At 46.5% G+C, this 22,744-nt stretch overlaps 1 protein-coding gene across 1 annotated transcript in view; it reads right to left on the bottom strand.

The window, feature by feature from the left end:
* The window catches only part of LOC144500751 (plexin domain-containing protein 1-like), a 332,900-nt gene that overhangs the window by 182,796 nt on the left and 127,360 nt on the right, over positions 1 to 22,744 (bottom strand). Inside the window, exons 3-4 of the mRNA XM_078224149.1 lie at positions 15,031 to 15,174; positions 12,234 to 12,303 (exon numbers count right to left, since the gene is read on the bottom strand). Of these exons, the coding sequence (XP_078080275.1) occupies positions 12,234 to 12,303; positions 15,031 to 15,174 (214 nt within the window). The remainder of the gene's footprint in view (positions 1 to 12,233; positions 12,304 to 15,030; positions 15,175 to 22,744) is intronic.

The raw sequence follows: 22,744 nt of genomic DNA, 5'->3' as shown, positions 1-22,744 counted from the left end.
CTTCATTGCAGTGTTAGTGTAAGCCCGCTTGTGACACTAATAAATAAACAAACACTCTCGCCTCTGAAACAGAAGGCTGTGGATTTAAACCCCATTGCAGAGACTTGAGCACACAATCTAGGCTGCCACTCCGAGTACAGTACCGAGAGCATGCCACACTGTTGATGGTGCCATTTTGTAGGTGAAATGTTAAATTTACGCCCCATCTCAGTTGGACATAAAAGATCCCACTGCACTTTTGCAAAGAAGGTCAGAAGAATTTTCCTTGGCATCCTTGCTAACATTTATCCCTCACCGAGCATCAGCGAAACAGATTTCCGCATCCTTTTCAACTAGTTGTATGTGGGACCTTGCGGTGCACAAAATGGCTGCTGCATTTCCCAGAGTGCAACATTCAAAATGGCTTCAGAGGACATGCGACATGCTGAGATTGTGAAAGGAACGATATGAATGCAAGTTTCTGTTCTCTCACTCTGTCTGAGGGCTTCTCTAGAATAATGTTGAAGTGACCCCTATTTCTGCACTCCCTAACCCCGGGGAAACAAACTCTCAGAATTTTTACCCTGTCGAGTCCTCGAAGAATTTGCTCGCGGAACTAAGAACTGCCACTCAGAGTGAGATCTGTTTGCTGCTATCACAGAGATTGAGACAGAATTATACATACTGAACACAGGCGATCAATATTGCTTTTTTTTAAAAGCCCTCCAAGTATAAACTCAATTTTGCTTTTTGAAATGGTTTGTATTAGCAACAACGCAGTGCAGGGTGATTTTCGAAATCGAAACAGAAAGATGAAGATTAAATGGAAGGCTCACAGTGTGATTGGAGCCCACTTTACAGATGCGAGCTCTGATGTACTGGAAGCCAGGGCCACCTCCTGTTGTTCCTGGTAATTGGGTTTTTCCATTGGTGCTGGCACAGCGTGTGACCTCTGTGTTCCTGTGACTCTGGAGCATTTTGCAATGACCCTTTGTATTTATTTGCTGTTTTGCACCAAAACTTCTCTGATGAACCTGCTTTTATATTTACTTCAGGACCCAGACTGTACAACTGAGAACAAATGGAGTCCCTCTGGAAATAAATAGGGACATGGGAGCTCGAGTAGGCTATTCATCATTCCAGTCTGTTCTGCCATTTAATCAGATCATGGCTGATTTGTATCTTAACTCCATTTACTTGTCATGCTTCTGTATTTCCTTGCCTCACAAAAATCAATACCGTATTATACAGATCACATCCACCCCCACCCTCTCTGATTCCACCCCTTCCCCTATAGCTCCTTCCTGAATATAGTGGGAGACGGGCGATTAATGATTATCACCAAGCTTCTGACTGCACGTTAGGGTAATTACTGCTGAACCCAAGCTTGTTTTATCTACTTCCCGCATGCAGGATGCCGATCATAGGGTAGGAATCGGGGGCATGGTTTCTTCCTGTCCTTGGTAAAGAGGTGGCACGGTGCCACAGTGGTTAGCACAGCTGCCTCACAGCTCCAGGGACCGGGGTTCGATTCCCAGCTTGGGTCACTGTCTGTGTGGAGTTTTCACATTCTCCCCGTGTCTGCGTGGGTTTCCTCCAGATGCTCCGGTTTCCTCCCACAGTCCACAGATGTGTGGGCTAGGTTGATTGGCCATGCTAAATTGCCCCTTATTGTCCCCGGATGCCTATGTTAGAAGGATTAGCGGGTAAATATGTGGGGATACGGGGATAGGGCCTGGTGGGATTGTTGTCGGTGCAGGCTGGATGGGCCGAATGGCCTCCTTCTGGACTGTAGGGTTTCTTTCTATGAGAAGTGACAACTTTGGGTGCAGCCCAGGAGGATAGGAGAAATCCAGCCCAACCTGTTGTTGCTCTCTTGCCCTGGGCTCCCATAGCTCCCATGGGCGGTACAGTAGCACAGTGGTTAGCACTGCTGCTTCACAGCTCCAGGGACCTGGGTTCGATTCCCGGTTTGGGTCACTGTCTGTGTGGAGTTTGCACATTCTCCTCGTGTCTGCGTGGGTTTCCTCCGGGTGCTCCGGTTTAATCCCACAGTCCAAAGATGTGCGGGTTAGGTTGATTGGCCATGCTAAAATTGCCCTTAGTGTCCTGGGATGCGTAGATTAGAGGGATTAGTGGGTAAATTTGTAGGGATATGGGGGTAGGGCCTGGGTGGGATTGTGGCCGGTGCAGACTCGATGGGCTGAATGGCCTCTTTCTGTGCTGTAGGGTTTCTAATATTTCTAAGCTATGTCTGTCTCCCTTCCCATTTCCTACTCCTGATCACGACCCCAATCCCATCAGCTTGGGGTAAGGGGCAGTCAAGACACATTGAAGTGGCCTTAGCCCTCAGCTCGGATCCTGTGCGGGGGTGGCGGGGTTGGGGGGGAGGGGGGGGGGATTCCTTCTGCCTGCCCCAAGATAAAGTCAGTTGTTATAACTCTGCCAGTCCACCTGGTCCGCACAGTGACTCCACAGAAAGGTGGCTTCACCGTGGCCCCTTCGACCCACACCCTGACCCCTACCATGGTTCCTGGTGGGCTCCGAAATCCAGACATTTAAATTCTGTTGCAACAGTGATCACATCATCAGAACACAAGCTTCCTTGTGGAGTGGCCCAGGGCTGCCTCGGGCCTCCAGCACCCTCCACCCAATGCACCCCCATGTCTGAATTGAATATAAATAACAATAGCGCCATGCCAAGAACATGACATAGCAACTGCAATAAGTGTTTGGAGGCAGAAGTCCCTTCACCAAAATCCCTTTATTTACAAACACTAAAAGCAGTACACAGAGTGCGAGCAGTCAGCAGTCTATCTCTGGGGGTTGGGGGGGGGGGGGGGGGGGGGGGGGGGAGGGGGTGCCCAGAGGAAATGACATGCCCAGTTAAGTACAAGGGCAAAGACTCCCTGATTGGCCCTTCAATTGGAATCCTTAATCAGGGAGTTCATACTCCAATAGGCCAACCCCAATGGCCTGATTGAAGACATTACAGTGACCACCCACCCCCCACTCCTCTCCCCCCCCCCCCCCCCCCCCACCATTTTGCATCACCCCTGCCCATGCCATTCCTAATGGGCACAGGTGGATGATGGGGCAAGGCTAGGGTTAAAATCTGATCCTAATTTCTACTTGAAGTTCAGCGTCTGTTCTGAGGCTGGTATTAAATTTGATAAATCAATCTTTGGACAGCTTTATTGGCAGAATGCGTCAGTGCATGAGCTAAAAACTAGTTGGCCTGGGGATGCAGGAATTTACCTGGATCTGGCAATATTGTGAGGGCTAAAAATCTTTATAAATGAAAGGATTTCAATTCCAGTTTTGGATGAGTGTTCCTTGGTTGATGCGGAATGAGTGCTGATATTTCCCTCAGTTGTGTTTGAACACCCAGCACTGTGTTGGTCTGTCTGTCGTTGGAGATTACACATTGCACGACACAGTTCTATGCACACATGCGTTTTACAAATCTTTTGATAACCAAACATTACAGTGGGGGCTCTCTCCATGCCTCTGACAATAGCTGCCTGATAGAAATGCCGTACACCTTGTCTAAAACTGACACACAAAACAAATCACTGGGAGCATTTAACACTTTCCTTCCCCTCCAGTCTCTTGCTTTTCCCTGTCACTCCTGCTCTCATCGGCATACAGTTTCAGGCTGGAATTCTCCAACATCCCCCTGCTGCTTCTTCAGAAGGAAACTCTTCAAAAGCAGACAATAAAAATATAACAAAACTTTGCTCCAATTTATAAATCAAAGAAAGGGTTTAATAAAGAAACCTCATTACTCCAAACTTGGGGCCTCACCCTGGGCCACTCCAAACTCTACACAATTCCCAACAGGTTCTTATTTATAGTGAGTCAGCTGGTCAGCTGACCATCACATCATTCTGTAATTGGTTCCATGGTTTACTGGGTCAGCTGACCCTTACAGCTTGTTACCGTGGGTCACATTACATCCAATACAAAGTTGCCACCTGTTACATTCTAACACTGCCACTGCTGCCAGCGGGAATGGAGAATTTGGCACTCAGCCAAATCTGCATTCATTGCGGCGGGACTGGATAATCCCAGCCACGGGTGAGGTTGGAGAATTACGGCCTCAGAGTCACTGGGAGGAATTTTCCGGTCCCTCTCATCACGGGAATCGTAGCGACCGGGGCTCAGACCATGCAAGGGTCCATTGACCTCGGATGGGATTTTCCGGACTTGGGGCGAGTATGGCCGGAAAATTCCCCCCCCCCCCCAATCAACTCTCAAGTGATTTGTTCACGTGACCATTCATCACACATGTGAATAGACAGTGAACATTGGCAGACGATTCATCTACGAGAGCCCTCACTGTCACCTTGTCCAAGACACACATGCCTATGGGTTCGCACAGGGGCCCCTGTGCACTGAGGACCTTCAGGTATCTGGATAATTGGGTCTATAATCTATGATCACTCAGGTTATTTGCAGTATTACGCAGGGTTTAACAGAGTGAGCAAGGGGAATGTGTTTCCTCTGGCAAGTGAGCCAATAACCAGAGGTTGTAGATTTAAATTAATTGGCACAAAGACGAGAGGGGAAACGAGGAGAAGGTTTTTTTCACACCGAGAGTCGTTAAGATCTGGAAGGTGTTGCCTGAAGGGCTGTGCAATCGGGTCTCACTGGAACCTGAAAGAGTCAATTGGCCACAAAACCAAAAGGATTCATTTAGCGGGAAAAGAATTGGGGTCTGGGGCTAAATTAAACTGATCATTCAAAACAGCCTAATGCCTTCCTGCAAGATTGTAAAATTGTTAAGAAACAATCATTAGCATAATCATAAATGTAAACTCTCCTGTGACCCAGTTCAGTTGAGCAGAGTAATAAAATGTTGGTTCATTTTTCCTCATTTCCAATAAGACTTCCTCAATGTTGTTCAGTACGTTAACCTGGTGCGGTTTGGTAAATACAGCTGAAAAGGGTTCATCACCAAAAATAAACAGTTTACTCAATGTCCTGTTCACTTCCTGAGAGTAACCTGAGAGTTTAAATCACCAAAAACGAATATTTAAAAGAGCTTATCCTGAACCATTCACTACTTTCATTGATGTACACTAATCAGTTAAATTAAATATTTTTGACAACCAACAGTTGTCACGGGGGCCCAATGGTTAGTACTGCTGCCTCACAGCTCCAAGAACATTGGTCCGATTCCTGGCTTGGGTCACTGTCTGTGTGGAGTTTGCACATTCTTCCCATGTCTGCGTGGGTTTCCTCCGAGTGCTCCGGTTTCCTCCCACAGTCCAAAGATGGGCAGGTTAGATTGATTGGCAATGAAAAATTGCCCATTATTGTTCCGGGATGTGTAGGTTAGAAAAATTAGACGGGTAAATGTATGGGGTGGGGGCGGGGTGGGGTGGGGCGGGGCGGGGGCTGGAGGGGTGGAGGGGCGGGTGGGAGGGGTGGGGGGGCGGGCGGGCGGGGAGGGCGGGCGGTGGGGGGGGGGCGCGCAGGGTGGTGAGGGTTGTGAGGACAGTGCCTGGGGTGGGATTGTTGTCGGTGCAGACTCACCATCTGTTATGGTGGGATTTGAATCCAGGTCCTCAGAGCATTACCCTGGATCTCTGGATTACTCATCTAGTGACATTCCTACCACACCATCACTTCCCCACTGTGATGAGTAAATCTCTTCCCAAATCATGTCAGGAAAAATTAATTTATTAACTTTCCTTCGCTCCGAGCCGGGAAGAAAACCAGCTTGCTATCTTGATATTCAATCCTCTCAGCTTTGGGCCGGAATTCTCTGGCCTATCACGCCCTGCCGCCGAGCCGGCAGGAATGGAGAATTTGCCGCTCAGCCAAGTCTTTGTTCATTGCGGTGAGACCGAAGAATCCTGCTGGTGTGACGGGCTGCGGAATTCAGGCCTTGATCTCCAATCATTCTGCAATCCTTCCTGTCTTTATTGCTACTGCCAAGACCATTCCTACTCTGTTCACCCCCCTTCCAAAATTTTGTGCCATTTTGTAACGTGAAAAAGATTTTTTCACACAGCTAGTCATTCGGGTCTGGAATGCACTGCCTGGAAGTGTGGTGGAGGCAGGTTCAATTGGGGCATTTAAGAGGGCATTAGATAATTACCTGAATAGAAATGTGCAGGGATACAGAGAAAAGGCAGAGGAATGGTACTACGTTATGCTGCTTGTTTGCTCCAAGATGTCACCGAAGCAAGGGACTTCTTGCAAGCTGTGCCCAGCATACTTTCTAATTAGAATCATAGAATCCTACAGTACAGAAGGAGGCCATTCGGCCCATTGAGTCTGTACCAAACACAACCCTACCCAGCCCCTATCCCCATAGCCCCACATATTTACCCTGCTAGTCCGCCTGACACTAAGGGTCAATTTAGCATGGCCAATCCACCTAACCCGCACATCTTTGGACTGTGGGAGGAAACCAGAGCGCCCGGAGGAAACCCACGCAGACACGAGGAGAATGTGCAAACTCCACACAGACAGTGACCCAAATCCAAATTTTATCTTTTACTCTCGTTCCATGCTTCTAAAACTTTATTCTAACTTTTTAAACTCTTTAACAATGCTATTATTCAATCTCTTCCACAACATTCTGCACTCCCTCCTTTCCTTCTCTATGAACGGTGTGCTTTGTCTGTATAGCAAGAAAGAAACAATACTTTTCACTGTATACTAATACATGTGACAATAATAAATCAAATCAAAATCAAAGCAAATCAAATCAAATCGTTTGGATAGCCGATGCAGACATGATGAGCCAAATGGCCTCCTTCTGAGCCGTAACAATTCTGCAATGTCCTTTCTGCTCTGCATCTCAGGGCTCATGATGACATCTCCTAATGCCAATTGAGTCTTTTTCTGGATGTCTAACTGATGGAACTGCTTCACTATTCTGCTCCTCCTACAATCAACAGTCTTTTCAATCACAGCCTTCATGTCACTATCCTGGGCGTTTAAAGTTAGCTTTCCTCTCCTCCTCTTTTCAACCTGATACTGTCTCGAACTTGGGGAAAACTTGGACCTTCATTTTGATCTTTGACGGTAACTGAGATGGAATCGCAACCAATTCCGCACAAATCCAAAGCACAACAAGACGACTTTGGGGTCAGAATAAAATGAATCAGTAAATGCAAGATATGATTTTAAAAAGATGAATATACATTGGCCACTGAATTCAGCAACGATACAAAATGAAACAGCATTTGCTGTTAATAATCCATTTAAAGTGTTTATTCTGTAGCTATTAAACCGATTTATACCCACAGTGTCAGGCTCCCAGACATTATCGATCTGTGGCAATGCTGTTAGGAGAAATATGTGGGACAGCACGTGAAAAATTTCAAGCGTAACCCGAGCTCTTGGCTGCATGTTGATCTTTGTACAAGGTGGAGACGTGGGTCCAATTTAACTCCATGTAAGCAGGATTTGATCAAATGAAAATAAGTCCAATTGCACATCTGGAAACTTTATTCTGTGGTAAATGGGTAACATGGTGGCACCGTGGTTAGCACTGCTGCCTCACGGTGCCAGGGACCCGGATTCAATTCCGGCCTCGGTTCACTGTCTGTGTGGGGTTTGCACATTCTCCCCGTGTCTGCATGGGTTTCCTCCGGGTGCTCCAGTTTCCTCCCACAGTCCAAAGATGTGCGAGTTAGGTTGATTGGCCATGCTAAATTTACCCGAATGTCAGGTGGATTCGCAGGGAAAATATGTGGGGCTACGGGGATAGGGCTTGGATGGGATTGTGGTTGGTGCAGAATCGATGGGCTGGATGGCCTCCTTCTGCATTATAGGGATTCTATGATTCTCCTGCACCCCCCTAATACATCCATGTCTTAAGCTTCAATTCTGGCATGACCCATTCACAGGTCCACAGGTTAAAACTGACCAACATTTTTAGCACTAACACCCTGGCATTTCCATTCAAATTACTATTTGCTGCATTAGCTGGTTTTAATTCTTCTCAGTTTGCGCACTGTGACAGTGACTTCAGAAAGAACACTGGTGCAGCATTTCTGATGTCCAGATGGTCATACCCCAGAAATAACCCCACCCCCCCCCCCAACCAAGGTTCACCAGGAGGACCCCTCCGAAGTACCCACACTCTGACTACGCAGGAATTGCCTGGGAAGTTTGGACTTCAGATGGATAACTCCTCTGTGTCTGGAATCCTGAGTCAGAGTCAGAGATGGTTCCGGCTTACTTACAAGAGTAGTTACTCAGGAAAGGTTGGAAGGATTAAAAGCAGTTCTGACTCCGAGTTGGGTAACTATACTACTGACTCCCCTGATTCCGCATTGGACTACTCAAATATCTCCACCTGCTCCAACCCCAATTCCCCCCGACTAACCCATTGATCACTCAGCTGACTAACCCCCAAGTCGACTAACCCCCGACTTCCCGACCCAACTGCCCATTTGATCCGATTATTCACCCCGACCCTTCCTGACAAACCCATGACCACCCCTACTGACCCACCCTATTCCATCACCCACTTATCCACCGCCTTCCCCCCTCACACACCGACCACTCTAACCTGGCACCCACTCACTTCTCTCCGGGCCAAAGGATTCATTTAAAAATTGTAGGGTGGCATTTCCATTTTGGGCAATTGGGGATTTGCAGCTAAATTGCACCAATTACATTTCTGTTCCAGCTTCTGCTAACTATTATTAACATAATCATGAATGTAAAATCTTCCATGAACCAATGTGATTTGCAGCGTAATAAAATATCATTGTTTATTTTCTCTCATTTCCATTAGAAAGAATTCACAGAATCCTAAAGTGCAGAAGAGGTCTTTCGGCCCATCGAGTCTGCACTGACGCGTGAAGTGCCCTGATCTGCCCACCTAATCCCACTTGCCAGCACTTGGCCATAGCCTTGAATGTTATGACGTGCCAAGTACTCATCCAGGTACTTTTTAAAGGATGTGAGGCATCCCGCCTCCACCACCCTCCCAGGCAGCGCATTCCAAACCATCACCACCCTCTGGGTAAAAAGGTTTTTCCGCAAATCCCCCTAAACCTCCCATCCCTCACTTTTAACTTGTGTCCCCTCATAACTGACCCTTCAACTCAGGGGAACAGCTGCTCCCTATCCACCCTGTCCATACCCCTCATAATCTTGAACACCTCGATCGTTTCATGAACTCCTCATGATATTTAAGTGTGTTCACCTGGTGCAATTTTAGTCAGAAACTGGCTCATCACCAAAAAGAAGCATTTTAATCGTAGTGACCACTCATCTGCTGTGAGTAATCACAGAATCCCTACATCGCAGAGAGAGGCCATTCGGCCCATAGAGTCCACACCGAGTCTCCGACAGAGCATCTTACACAGGCCAATCCCACCACCCTATCCCTGTAACTCTGTGCATTTACCATGGCCAATCTTACCCAACCCATACATCGCCGGGGCATGGCCAATCCACCTAACCCGCACATCTTTGGACTGTGGGAGGAAACCGGAGCACCCGGAGGAAACCCACGCAGACACGGGGAGAAGATGCAGACTCTGAGGGGCAGTGACCCAAGCTGGAATTGAACCCGGGTCCCTGGCGCTGTGAGGCAGCAGCGCTAACCACTGGAAATGACTTTTAAAAAATGATACTCGATCATTTGCTTCTTTAATTGATGCACAATTGTTGCAAATTAAATATTTTTGATAAAATAAAATGTTTTGCCGGTCACACAAATGAATAATGTGCTATATGAATTTCAGTGCTGATGTGATGCCAGGTCAGTTCCAACTACTGGCGGATCGTATCAAACAACTCGTCCCCGCAACAGGCAAAGGACAGATCGTATCCAACCAATTTGTGCTTGCAAAATCAAAACATAGCGGGCAAATTTACCATCGCGCTGCGCCCGTTTCCAGCACAATTGGTGCTGGTTTTCACTGTTGGCTGCATTTTACGAACGCTGGATTTCAGGCCCGGTCAGCCTCTCACTGGAAGTGAGCGAGAGGCAGGTTAATGTATTTAAATTTATTGTAATGCTGTTTTACATCTGCTCAGCGAGCCTAGAACATAGAACATTACAGCGCAGTACAGGCCCTTCGGCCCTTGATGTTGCGCCGACCAGTGAAACCAATCTAAATCCCCTCTAATCTACACTATTCCAATATCATCCATATGTTTATCCAATAACCATTTGAATGCTCTTAATGTTGATGGATTGAGCCTGGTGCTCAATCGTCTGGGCTCCCCACCCACCCCGCCGCCCCCCCACCCACCCCGCTGCCCCCCCGCCACCCCCCCGCCCCCTTAATGACCTCGCTGGGAAAGGTTCGTGCCGGCGAGGGATGGATATGCTCCCCATGAACGGGGAGCCGTTGACTTGACCTCTGTTAAGTCCCGCCTACAGGCTTCTGCAGCGAGCGACTGGCTTGCTGATATTTTTGCAGGTAGAGTGCGCGGGGTGGGGGGGGGGGGGGGGTGGGGGGGGGGGGGGGGGGGGGGGGGGCGGCGGGGGGCGGGGGGGCGGTTGGAGGGGGGCAGGGCGAGAGGGGGGGGCGGAGAGCTGAAAACACGCCCAAAAGATGGATCTGAAAGTCTCCCAGTTTCAAGTCCGCCCAGCACTTAGAACAAAAAATGGTAAAATCACCCCCATAGTATACATTAGTGTACGTTAGATGTGATTCTGTGATTGGACAGCGCTTGCTAAACCATCTTGATTGTGTTAAAAATTACACTGAAAACCAATTAGGCTCACAGAGTGTCTCACTCATCCATGCTAGAAGCTACATATATTCTCACACAGGGCCCTGTCCCTTGCAGACAGAAGGAGCATGTCCACACGTTGCACCTTTTCCAACTGAACAAAAGCTTTGGGGAACAGCCGTTCCCTGCTTTATTCCCAATGGCAATGCTTTAACCAGTCAGTCGACCTGCCTGGTTTGAATTTGAACAAAAGCTTGGCGGTTAACTGTTCCCTGGTACATTTTCTATGGCGACACCTCAACTAATCAGGGTCTACTTGCCAACCAATTCACCATTCTCTTCTCATGCAGGAAATAGTGTTGTTTCCTTTACTATTGGCATTCCTGCAATCTGGTATGGACCTCCACTGGCCGGGGTCAGAAACTTTAGCTAGCCCAGATGATTGAGTCCGGGGCTCGTTGATTAGATGCAGAGCAGCTTCTGCACATTGTAACCAGCCTCGCGCTGTTCCCTGGGAGCAAGGCCGATTGGATCCAAGAAAATGGACCAGGAAGATCACGACCAGCCAGATGCTGGACATGGATCCCGTTTTTTTCCCTCCCGTTGACATTTCCTGGCCCGCTGCGCTACCCGAGCAGTGCAGCGGGCCTGGAAAATTGCACCCAAGATGTAAAATGAATAAAAGCAAATTACTGCGGACATTGGAATCTGAAACCAAAAGAGAAAATGCTGGAAAATCTCAGCAGTTCTGGCAGCATCTGTAAGGAGAGAAAAGAGCTGACGTTTCGACTCCAGATGACCCTTTGTAGAATGAATAGATTAAGAGACAGCCAAAACCCCTACTTTAAAAACCCCATTAATTGCATGTAAATAATTGAGAATTTGATGAACCCAGCCTGATAATATATAATTAATCGACTTCAATCCAAAATGCGGAGTGCAATGAACCTTTCACTCTGTAAATTAAGGAGGTCTGCATTTTGCAATGTATTATAATGATTCGTCTATTGAAATGTTCATATTTGTGCAATCCTTTTATTTATACTTTATTTCTATTTTAACGATTGTCAATAACTATGTTATGAATTATAATTACTTGTTTAATTTCTATCATCATCACAATTTTGACACACGCCTCCACGGTGTTAAAGTAAAGCAATTATCTATTGAGATTGCGCTGAGTTATCTGTCAAAGGGGTGGAAATTCGACCCCCTTGTACATAGCTCACTCCCTCCCCAAATCCATTGAGAGGGGGAGCAGGGCTTTGGGGAGAGGAGCGGGTTTTGGTGATGGCCGTTTGGTTCACCGACAGCATTTTAAAAAGGCCAAATAGGAAACAGCGTCCCGACACAGGCCTCTAACGATTCTGGTGACTTTGCGGGCTTTCGGGGCAATTGGAAGTCACCCCAACTGTAACTGTTGTGAAGCAGAATTGGTCGACACAGCACATCAACACTCAGTAACCCCGCCATCACTGGGAGAGACTAAACTACATTTCCCTCCTGTACCTGACAGTGGAATTCTGATTCCTCGCAACAAACGATATTGTGACAAATGTACTCTTTTGTCGGCAGAACAAGCCACTTACCTCCCGTTGCTATGGTGACCTGGCGCAAATAATGGCCATAGAAAGGGAAATCGAAGGACAGAATCACTCTCTGTGGAAAGAAATGAAATGACAAGTGTGTTCATCACAAGCAGCATAAACACAAGAGTCTGTGCAGAGCATTAATCAGGCAATGTGGCCCAACATTTAAAATATTTATTGTCTTCAGCTGAAACTAGACTGAACACTGGACGATTCTCAATTTAACTGAGGGATGTGAGGGAAGTCAAGTCCTGAATTACCAAATGCAACTCACAACCAGAGGTCCAACTAACCGCATCCTTCATGTCTCTGACACCAACAGGACCCCTTCTCCAAGGCTAATGCAGTTCAGAGCGGTTGCCAACCCTCCCAATACAAATTACCAAGGCAAGGCGAGGAATGGCACTGGGTGAATTGCTGATCCAGAGAGCTAGCACAGGCTTGATGGGCTATTTGGTGTCCTACTGCGCTGTAACAATTCTGCGATTCATTCCGGTAAACCTATGCTGTGTTCCCTCCAAGATGTGGAGATGCCGGCGTTGGCCTGGGGTGAGCACAGTAAGTAGTCTCGCAACACCAGGTTAAAGTCCAACAGGTTTATTTGGAATCACAAGCTTTTGGAGCGCTGCCCCTTCATCGGGTAAGTGACGAACCTGATGAAGGAGCAGCGCTCCGAAAGCTCGTGATTCCAAATAAACCTGTTGGACTTTAACCTGGTGTTGTGAGACTTCTTACTGTGTTCCCTCAAAGCATTCCTTCTTACAGTGCTCCAGGTGAGGTTTAACTAGGACTTTGGATAGCTGCTGCATAACTTCAATCTCATTACATTCTAGCCTCAAGATATAAAAGCCAGAACCGGGGAGAGGAAGAGTAAATTTCAGACTGACGTGAACAGATGGGTGCTGTGAGAACCAATGACAAGATTGTGGGAATTGGGTGGTTAGAGACTGAAAGCCCTGTGACGTAACCATTTGGAAAATAACCAAATAGAGTTAAATGGTTCGTGCTATTTAAGACACGTCCAATCATAAAGAAAGCAAACAGTGTGTTTGATTTGATTCAGTAAGAGTTTTAACAACACCAGGTTAAAGTACAACAGGTTTATTTGGTAGCAAATGCAATTAGCTTTCGGAGCGCTGCTCCTTCGTCAGATGGAGTGGATATCTGCTCTCAAACAGGGCATACAGAGACAAAAAATCAAGTTACAGAATACTGATTAGAATGCGAATCTTTACAGCTGATCAGGTCTTAAAGATACAGACAAAGTGAGTGGAGGATGCATTAGGCACAGGTTAAAGAGATGTGTATTGTCTCCAGACAGGACAGCCAGTGGGATTCTGCAAGTCCAGGAGGCAAGCTGTGGGGATTACCGATAGTGTGACATGAACCCAAGATCCCGGTTTAGGCCGTCCTCATGTGTGCGGAACTTGGCTAGCACGACAACGGATGAATGAACCGCTCGATAATCACCAGGCAAGACTGTTCTCTTCCTGTGGGGGAGCACTTCAGCGGTCATGGGCATTCAGCCTCTGATCTTCGGGTAAGCGTTCTCAAAGGCGGCCTTCACGACACACGACAGCGCAGAGTCGCTGAGCAGAAACTGATAGCCAAGTTCCGCACACATGAGGACGGCCTAAACCAGGATCTTGGGTTCATGTCACACTATCGGTAACCCCCACAGCTTGCCTCCTGGACTTGCAGAATCTCACTGGCTGTCCTGTCTGGAGACAATACACATTTCTTTAACCTGTGCTTAATGCTCCCTCCACTCACATTGTCTGTATCTTTAAGACCTGATTAGCTGTAAAGATTCGCATTCTAATCAGTATTCTGTAACTTGATTTTGTGTCTCTGTATGCCCTGTTTGAGAGCAGATATCCACTCCATCTGACAAAGGAGCAGCGCTCTGAAAGCTAATGGCATTTGCTACCAAATAAACCTGTTGGACTTTAACCTGGTGTTGTTAAAACTCTTACTGTGTTTACCCCAGTCCAACGCCGGCATCTCCACATCTTGATTTGATTAGCAGAGGAAGAAAGTACAAAGTGAAGGGTCATTGTATTGTTGCTGTACTGGATATTGGGTAGATCCCATTCTTTGGAACACCTTACCACCTGGGCTTGGCCTCGATAAACCATTACTTCCTGATTCATCTCATTGTCTCTCCCATATCTCTCAGCGCGGTGGCACAGTGGTGAACACTGCTGCCTCACAGCGCCAGGGACCCGGGTTCAATTTGGCCTTGGGTGACAGTGTGGAGTTTGCACATTCTCCCCGTGTCTGCGTGGGTTTCTTCCGGGTGCTTCAGTTTCCTCCCACAGTCCAAAGATGTGCCATTGGCCATGCTAAATTGCCCCTTAGTGTCTCAGGATGCGTAAGTTAGGGCGGTTAGCAGGGTAAATACGTGGGGTTACAGGGCTAGGGCCTGGGTTGGATACTCTGTCAGAGAGTGGGTGCAGACTCGATGGACTGAATGGCCTCCTTCTGCACTGTAGGGATTCTATGATTCTCTGGTGATCTCCTTCACATCAGCTTCTCAATTGAAAAAAGTGTTTGAACAGGTAAGTAATGATTACTGACCAGTAAAATAAACTTCAACATTGAAGTTCTTACAAGAAGTCAGGCACTCAGGTCAGTCTGTGCTTTAGCTTTAGTTACGATTCAGCTGTGCCATCTAATTTTTATGATGGATGAAACAACAGTAAAATTCAAAAGCAACATGTCGGGTTGGGAGTGAAAGATGAAGCAGATTACATGCAACCTTTCCCAGAATGAGAAAGGAAAATCCGAAGCTTACCGAAGCTTGTCGGTGTGTGTTTGAGAGAATTCCATGCACTCGCACTTTGCTCTTGTCCACCTTTGTGAAGTCAACCCAGAGTTCCTTCGTTTTGGAGTCATTTGGCCCGTAGCTTCTGGATATATAGTAGTTATGGTGGTCTTCCTGAAACGCAATAATATCATTTACAGCCAAGAAAACCTCCATCATCGCTGCAAAGAATCTGAACGCTTCCCTCTTCTAATCTCAATTTTTGCCCATTGATGTTCTCATTGGCTATGCTTCAATATTTCGCTGATTTACTCCTGCACCTGTCTTCATAGAAGATACAAAAAACATTCCAATAATAGCTGGAATTCATGAGGTGGAAGGGAGAGAGGAACTTGATGAAATTACAACCACTAAGGAAGTGGTACTGAACAAACTGATGGAGCTGCGAGTTGATAAGTCTCCGAGTTCTAATGAACTTCATTCTAGGGTCTTAAAAGAGGTGGCTAATGAGGGAAAAGATGCTTTGGTGTTAATTTTCCAAAAGTCACTAGATTCTGGGAGGGACTGGTAAATAGCAGAAGATAACCCCTCTATTCAAGAAGGGAGGAAGGCAGAAAATGGGAAACTGCTGCCTCACAACGCCAGGGACCCAGGTTCGATTCCGCCCTTGGGTGAGTGTCTGTGTGGAGTTTACACGTTCTCCCCGTGTCTGCGTGGGTTTCCTCCGGGTGCTCCGGTTTCCTCGCATAGTCCAGTTTAATGGATTGATACCTGGAAAGAGTGGGTTGTCTTATGAGGAAAGGTTGGACAAACTGGGCGTGTTTCCACTGGAGTTTAGAAGATTGAGGGGTGACTTGGTTGAAGTATATAAAATCCTGAATGGTATCGACAAGGTGTCACGTGGAAAAGATGTTTCCACTTGTGGCTGAGTCCAGAACTACGGGGCACTGGGTTAAAATTAGGTTGTCACCCTTTTGAGATAGCGATGAAAAGAATTTTTAGACTGAATAAAACCGCCACCAATAAGGATATCACTTTGAATAATTTTGGAAGTGGAGAGTGATGGGGCAAAAAAAATTAATTGATTCTGACCACCTGCCTGAAATTCTAACTATCTCCACTGCACCACTGCCAGGTTGCAATGCAAGTCATCAGCACCCACCAGCAACACCCCACCCAACTCCCCTGATTTCCTCCCCCTCCCCCTCCCCTCGCAGCCCACCTCCTCCCATTTGCTTTCACCGGAACCCACTCAAGGGCCTGAATCGGAACTCTCTGCAGCAGCGAGCAACCTCCAGATGTCTGAGAGAGTTCCGCTGCTTCCCTGAAGTATGCTGATGAGGCCCGAGGCAGAATTATGGATGAGCTTTGGGTCTCCAGTTCCCCGGCGAAGACTCATGTCGGGCCTGAAAATAGGCTTAAGCCAATTTCCCCACCACATGGCGCTGAGTTTTCCGGGAGTTTTAAGCCTGAAAGCTCTCTGTTGTGAAGCTACAAAGCTCCTGAAAATAAACAGAATGAAGTATTTTCCATGGAAAACGTAAACATTTCTCAGCGCCCTCAATCCTCATCCCTACCAAGAAATTGGGCACAGGGAGCTGGGGCAGCATTGAGAAGGAGTCTGTGCCAAGCTACATTTGTTGTAGAGAGTTCAGGACCACACAGAAACGGGACTATTACCGGTTGCGTTTTCCAACAAAAAGCTTGGATCATCAGAAGGCAGCAGCCAAGAGGGATTAAGGAATGTGGTCAGAGGCACAGCTCAAATCCCTGCTGGGAAAAAGCGGCATTCGGTGTTCCAGAGGGACTGGAACCTCCCAGATTTGGCAAATCTAAAGCAAGTTATCCCCATCCAGGACATTCCTTCACCTCTAACCTTTCGATATGTTCTCTGGTTTCCTAGTTTACAATGAACGAACATGGGGCCTATTTCCATAACTTAAATTTATGTCTCCCTTTCTAATGAATGAAAATTAATTTCAGGAACGCTTAAGAATGAGTTCTTATCCACGGATGTTTCATGTTAAAAGTTTCCCTCTTTTGGTTAGTTCCCAAGATAACAAGTACAGTCGGGCAATGTTGCACAAGATTTATCAGAACTTCTAGACAAAACAAACGTCCCAACTTCTAAAGGGTGTAATTTTCCACTTTTGTTTTCAGACACATTATTCAATTTGCCCTCTCGAAGAGGAAAACCATTCCCAACAATGACACACGAATGCCCTCGGGGAAATCGCATTGGCAGGTTTCCTGGATTGAGGATGGAAGTTCCTTAACAAGCACTGCCTGCTGGACTGGTGTGAAAGGTTGTGTTTGACCCTTTTTACAATCCAACAACACTGTACAACTCAACCACTCCACTCAGGGCAATTAGGCTGTGAATTGAAAGCAAAATACTGCGGAGGCTGGAATCTGAAACTAAAACAGAAAATGTGGGAAAATCTTAGCAGGTCTGACAGCATCTGTGGGGAGAGAATAGAGCCAATGTTTCGAGTCTGGATGACCCTTCATCAGAGCTTCATCGTGTAGGCTGTCTATCTCCAGAACTTGGGCCCGAATTTTACGCTCCCCCCCCCAGCGGATTTTGAAGGGGGGCTGGGGGTGTGTGAAATTGCATGGACAGTATTCCCCCGGGAATCCTGCCCACCTCGACCCAGACATGCTCTTATGATGGGGCGGGCAGGGCCTTGGATAGGAAGCCCACCCATGCCCCAATATTAAGGTCCTTAAGTGGCCGTTTAATGGTTAGGGTTTTTTTCCTTAATTTTGAGATGATGGGCACCAGATATCTCAGGGTGAGAAACAGAAAAATGTAAGAACCTCAGTCTTGGGTGGGAAGGGGTCAGGGTGGGGAGACACCCTCCCCTCAGGGACTGGATACCTCCCTCCACTCCCCCCCCACCGGACCTATTCCCCCGATAACCCATTCACCCTACTCACAACTCCCCCAGGGCATTCCCTCCCCCTCCCCTCCCCTTTATATCCACACCAGCTCCTAGCACTTAGTCCGAGGCACACCACACAGCTGCACTACCTCTTCCGGCCACTGCAGCGCTGATTGGCCGACAGCTTTCCAAGGAGGGCCGAAAGTCCCAGATGCTGCCAATCAGAGGTCATTTGAGAATAAAATGTCAGCAGTCCTGTTGGAATTGGCAGGGATGTATTCCTGTGTTCCCATTCTCCGGGCGGCAGGGGTCCAGCTCCATCATCCAAAAAAAATTCAGGCCTTGGTGTGAGTTGACCAACATTTCCTTCGTACAAACAGTCCCATGTCCTTCGCCTCCAGTTATTTTTAAGAAATTGCTGGTTCTGCACCTCAATAGCCCATTAAACTCACCACAGAAATTTATATCTTGTAATTAACTGCAGAAGTACCCTGTTAATAATGCAATAACTGTTAATGACTTTTTTCACGCAGCAAGTGGTCGCAATCTGGAATGCTGCAAAGGTGGTGGAGGTCCACTCAATCACAGCTTTCAAACGGGACTGGATAAGTACCAAGAAGGAAAATAAAATTGCAGAGCTTCGGGGAAACGGCCGAGGAGTGGGATGAGCTAAATTGCCCTGCAGGGAGCTGGCATAGACTAAATGGGTCAAATGGCCTCTATCTGCACTGTTAACATTCTATGATTCTACGACTTCCAATCCAGCCATCTGGTCCACTTAGTGAACAATTTGAACTGTGGAGACTTGTTCCTTCAGGTAGAAGTATCATAGAGTGATAGAGGTTTACAGCATGGAAGCAGGCCCTTCGGCCCAACTTGTCCATGCCACTAAGCTAGTCCCAATTGCCTGCATTTGGCCCATATCTCTCTATACCAATCTTACCCACATAACTGTCTAACTGCAACTCCTATATTCAATATTCTGACCAATGAAACCAAGCATGCTGAATGCCTTCTTCACCACCCTGTCCACCTGTGACTCCACTTTCAAGGAGCTATGAACCTGTACTCCTAGATCTCTTTGTTCTAGAACTCTCCCCAACACCCTGCCATTAACTGCTGTAAGTCCTGCTCTGATTTGATCTACCAAAATACCTCACCTCACATTTATCTAAATTAAACTCCATCTGCCATTCAACGGCCCACTGGCCCAATTGATCAAGATCCTGTTGCAATCCTAGATCATCTTCTTCGCTCTCCACTATGGCACCAATCTTGGTGTCATCTGGAAACTTATTAACCATGCCCCATAAATTCCCATCCAAATCATTAATATAAATGACAAATAACAGTAAACCCAGCACTGATTCCTGAGGCACACCGCTGGTCACAGGCCTCCAGTTTGAAAAACAACTCTGTACAACCACCCTCTGTCTTCTGTCATCAAGCCAATTTTGTATCCAATTGGCAACCTCACCCTTGATCCCATGAGATTTAACCTTATGCGACAACCTACCATGCGGTACCTTGTCAAAGGCCTTGCTAAAGTCCATGTAGACAACGTCGACTGCACTGCCCTCATCTACCTTCTTGGTTACCCCTTCAAAATACTCAATCAAATTCATGAGACATGATTTTTCACTCACAAAGCCATGCTGACTGTCCCTAAACAGTCATTTCCGTCTCTAAATGCCTCTAGATCCTGTCTCTCAAAATACCTTCAAACAACTTACCCATTACAGATGTTAGGCTCACTGGCCTGTAGTTCCCAGGCTTTTCCCTGCAGCCCTTCTTAAACAAAGGCACAACATTTGCCACCCTCCAATCTTCAGGCATCTCGCCTTTAGGTTTTAAATGTTATTTTATGGACACAGAAAAAGGAGCATAATTAAGCCCTTTGGTTCCTTGAGCCTGCTCTGCCATTTGATGAGACCATGGCTGATCAGTTTGTGTTTCAAATCCGCATTCTCATCCACCCCTGATAACTTGTCCGAATTAAAAATATTCATTGACCCTGCCTCCACTGCCTTCTGAGTCAGAGAGTTCCAAAATTGCACAACCCTCTGAGAGAAAATATTTCTTCTCATCCCCGTCCTAAAAGGCCGATCCCTAATTTTAAAACAGTGCCCCCTTGGTCTGGACACGCCCACAAGAGGAAACATCCTTCCCATAAAAGCAAATTAGTGCGGATGCTGGAATCTGAAACAAAAACAGAAAATGCTGCAAGATCTCAGCAGGTCTGACAGCATCTGTGGAGGGAGAATACAGCCAACGTTTCAAGTCTGGATGGCCCTTCGTCAGATCCTTTCTATCTCCACCTTGTCAACACCATTCAGGATCTTCCAGACTTCAATCAAGTTACCCTCACTCTTCTAAACTCCAGTGGAAACAAGTCTAGTCTGGCTAATCGTTTCTCATGAGACAACCCTCCCACTCCAGGTATTGGTCTGCTAAATCTCCTCGGAAGCACTGCCAACTCATTTACATCCTTCCTTAAATAAGGAGACCAAAACTGCACAGAATATTTGAGATGTGGTCTCCTAAATGCCCTGTGTAACGGAAGCACATCATCTTTATTTTTATGTTTGATTCCACTCATCATAAAGGATAGATTACATTAGCCTTAGTTACTTGCTGTACCTGCACACTAACTCATACAGTAGAATATCATGATCCCTCCGCACCTCAGAATTCTGCAGTTGTTCTAAGTTTAAATAATACTTTGCTTTATCATTCTTCCTGCCAAAGTGAGCAACTTCACATTTTCCCACATTATATTCCATCTGCCAGACTTTTGCCCACTTATTCCATCTATCTAAATCCATCAGCAACCTCCTTATGTCCGCCTCACAGCATACTTTCCTACCTAATCTTTGTGTCTTTTGCAAATTTAGCTACCACGCCTTCACTCCCTTCATCTAAGACATTGATGTAAATTGTAAAAACTTGAGGCCCTAGCACAGACCCCTGTGGGATCCCACTCGGATCATCCTACTGATCAGAAAAATACCAATTTATGCATACTCTCTGTCTTCTGCCAGCCAGCCAATTTTCTATTCAGGTTAATATATTATCCCGACATCAAGCTTTTATTTTCCACAATAACCTGTGATGCAGCAACCTCATCACATGCTTTCTGAAAATCCAAGTACAGCACATCTATAGGCTCCCCCTTATCCACAGCATGTTATTCCTTCAAAAACTCCAATAAATTCATTACAAATTATTTGTCTTTCACAAAACCATGCTGACTCTTCCCAATTACCTTAGGTTTTTCTAAGTGCCCAGCTATAACCTCTATAATGACCAATTCTAACATTTTCTCCATGACAAACATCAAGCTAACTTGGGCCTATAGTTTCCTGTATTCTGCCTTCCTCCCTTCTTGATTAGAGGGGTTATCTTTTGCTATTTTCCAGTTTGATGGAACCATTCTGGAAACTAGCAAATTTGGGAAAATTAACATCTGCTTCCTCATTAGCTACCACTTTTCAGACCCGAGGATGAAGTCCATCTGGACGTGGAGACTTGTCAGCCTGCAGCTCCATTAGTTTGTTCAGTACCACTTCCTTAGTGATTGTAATTTCCACAAATCTCCCTCTCCCTCCACCCCTTCATTTACAACTATTACTGAAATGGTTTTTGTATCATCTACAGGGAAGATAGAAGCAAAATATTTGTTCATTTCATCCACCATTTTCTTATCATCTACTATTAACTCACCATTGTCACTCTCTAGAGGCTGAACAGTCACATTACTCTTCTCTTTTCCTTTTTAAACACCCTTAGAAACTCTTGCTATCCATGTTTACACTTCTAGCTAGCTTCCTCTCATACTCTAATTTCTTTCTCTTGATTAACCCATTCTCTGCCATTTTTAAAATTCCGACCAATCATCCCATTTGCCACTCCTCTCTGCTCATTAATATGCTTTATCCTGAACTTTGATGCTTTCTCCCATTTCTTTAGTTAATCCGATCTTTCTCTCCCTCTCTATTTCCCTTTCTGTACCTGATTTGACATTAAGTTCGCTCACTCCGATTCATCCCTCTCAAACCTCCTCTCTTTATTTCTGAATCCGAAATCACTTCAGTTGCCAATAATGAGAAATCAGGTACTGAAAATCACCTCCCCCCTGCCCCCCTCTACCCCCCGCCCCCCGCACCCTCCCCAAAGGTCTCCACCTCTCTATCATGCCTGCATTAAGGTACTCTCTCCGGTGGCACAGTGGTTAGCACTGCTGCCTCACAACACCCAGGGACCCGGGTTCGATTGCCAGCTTGGTTCGCTGACTGCGCGAAGCCTGCACGTTCTCCCCGTGTCTGCATGGGTTTCCTCTGGGTGCTCCAGTTTCCTCCCACAGTCTGAAAGAAGTGCTGGTTAGGGTGCATTGGCCGTGCTAAATTTTCCCTTAGTGTACCCGAACAGGCACCTGAGTGTGGCGACTGGGGGATTTTCACAGTAACTTCATTGCAGTGTTAATGTGCCCCTATTTGTGACATTAATAAATAAATTTTAAACTGCTCCCTTACATGCCTTTGGGATGGGTCTGCCCTTTGGGGAGAATTCTCCACTTCATTTCCACTCCCCTCTCTTCTTGACCTTTGATCAATATTGGGTGAGATGCCTTCTGAGGATCTGAAAAGATGCTTGGAATTTTTGCCGGCTAAATGTGACACTTCCCTTTAATTCATTCCATCCCTTTAATTTTGGTTTATGGAGCTTTCCTCCCTCCTCATCACCACCGCCCCCTGCCCTCATCCTCCTCTCCCCCAAACCCTTGTCCGCGACCACTAGTGGGCTCTATAGATCTGTTCCAAGTCCATGCTTGAAGTTCTGCAATATTCCAACCTCGGAAA

The sequence above is a fragment of the Mustelus asterias genome, chromosome 11, assembly GCF_964213995.1.
Source record: "Mustelus asterias chromosome 11, sMusAst1.hap1.1, whole genome shotgun sequence".
NCBI classification, from domain to species: Eukaryota; Metazoa; Chordata; class Chondrichthyes; order Carcharhiniformes; family Triakidae; genus Mustelus; species Mustelus asterias.
The sequence above is the reverse complement of the archived record's forward strand: the minus strand, read 5'-3'. Positions and strand labels throughout refer to the sequence as shown.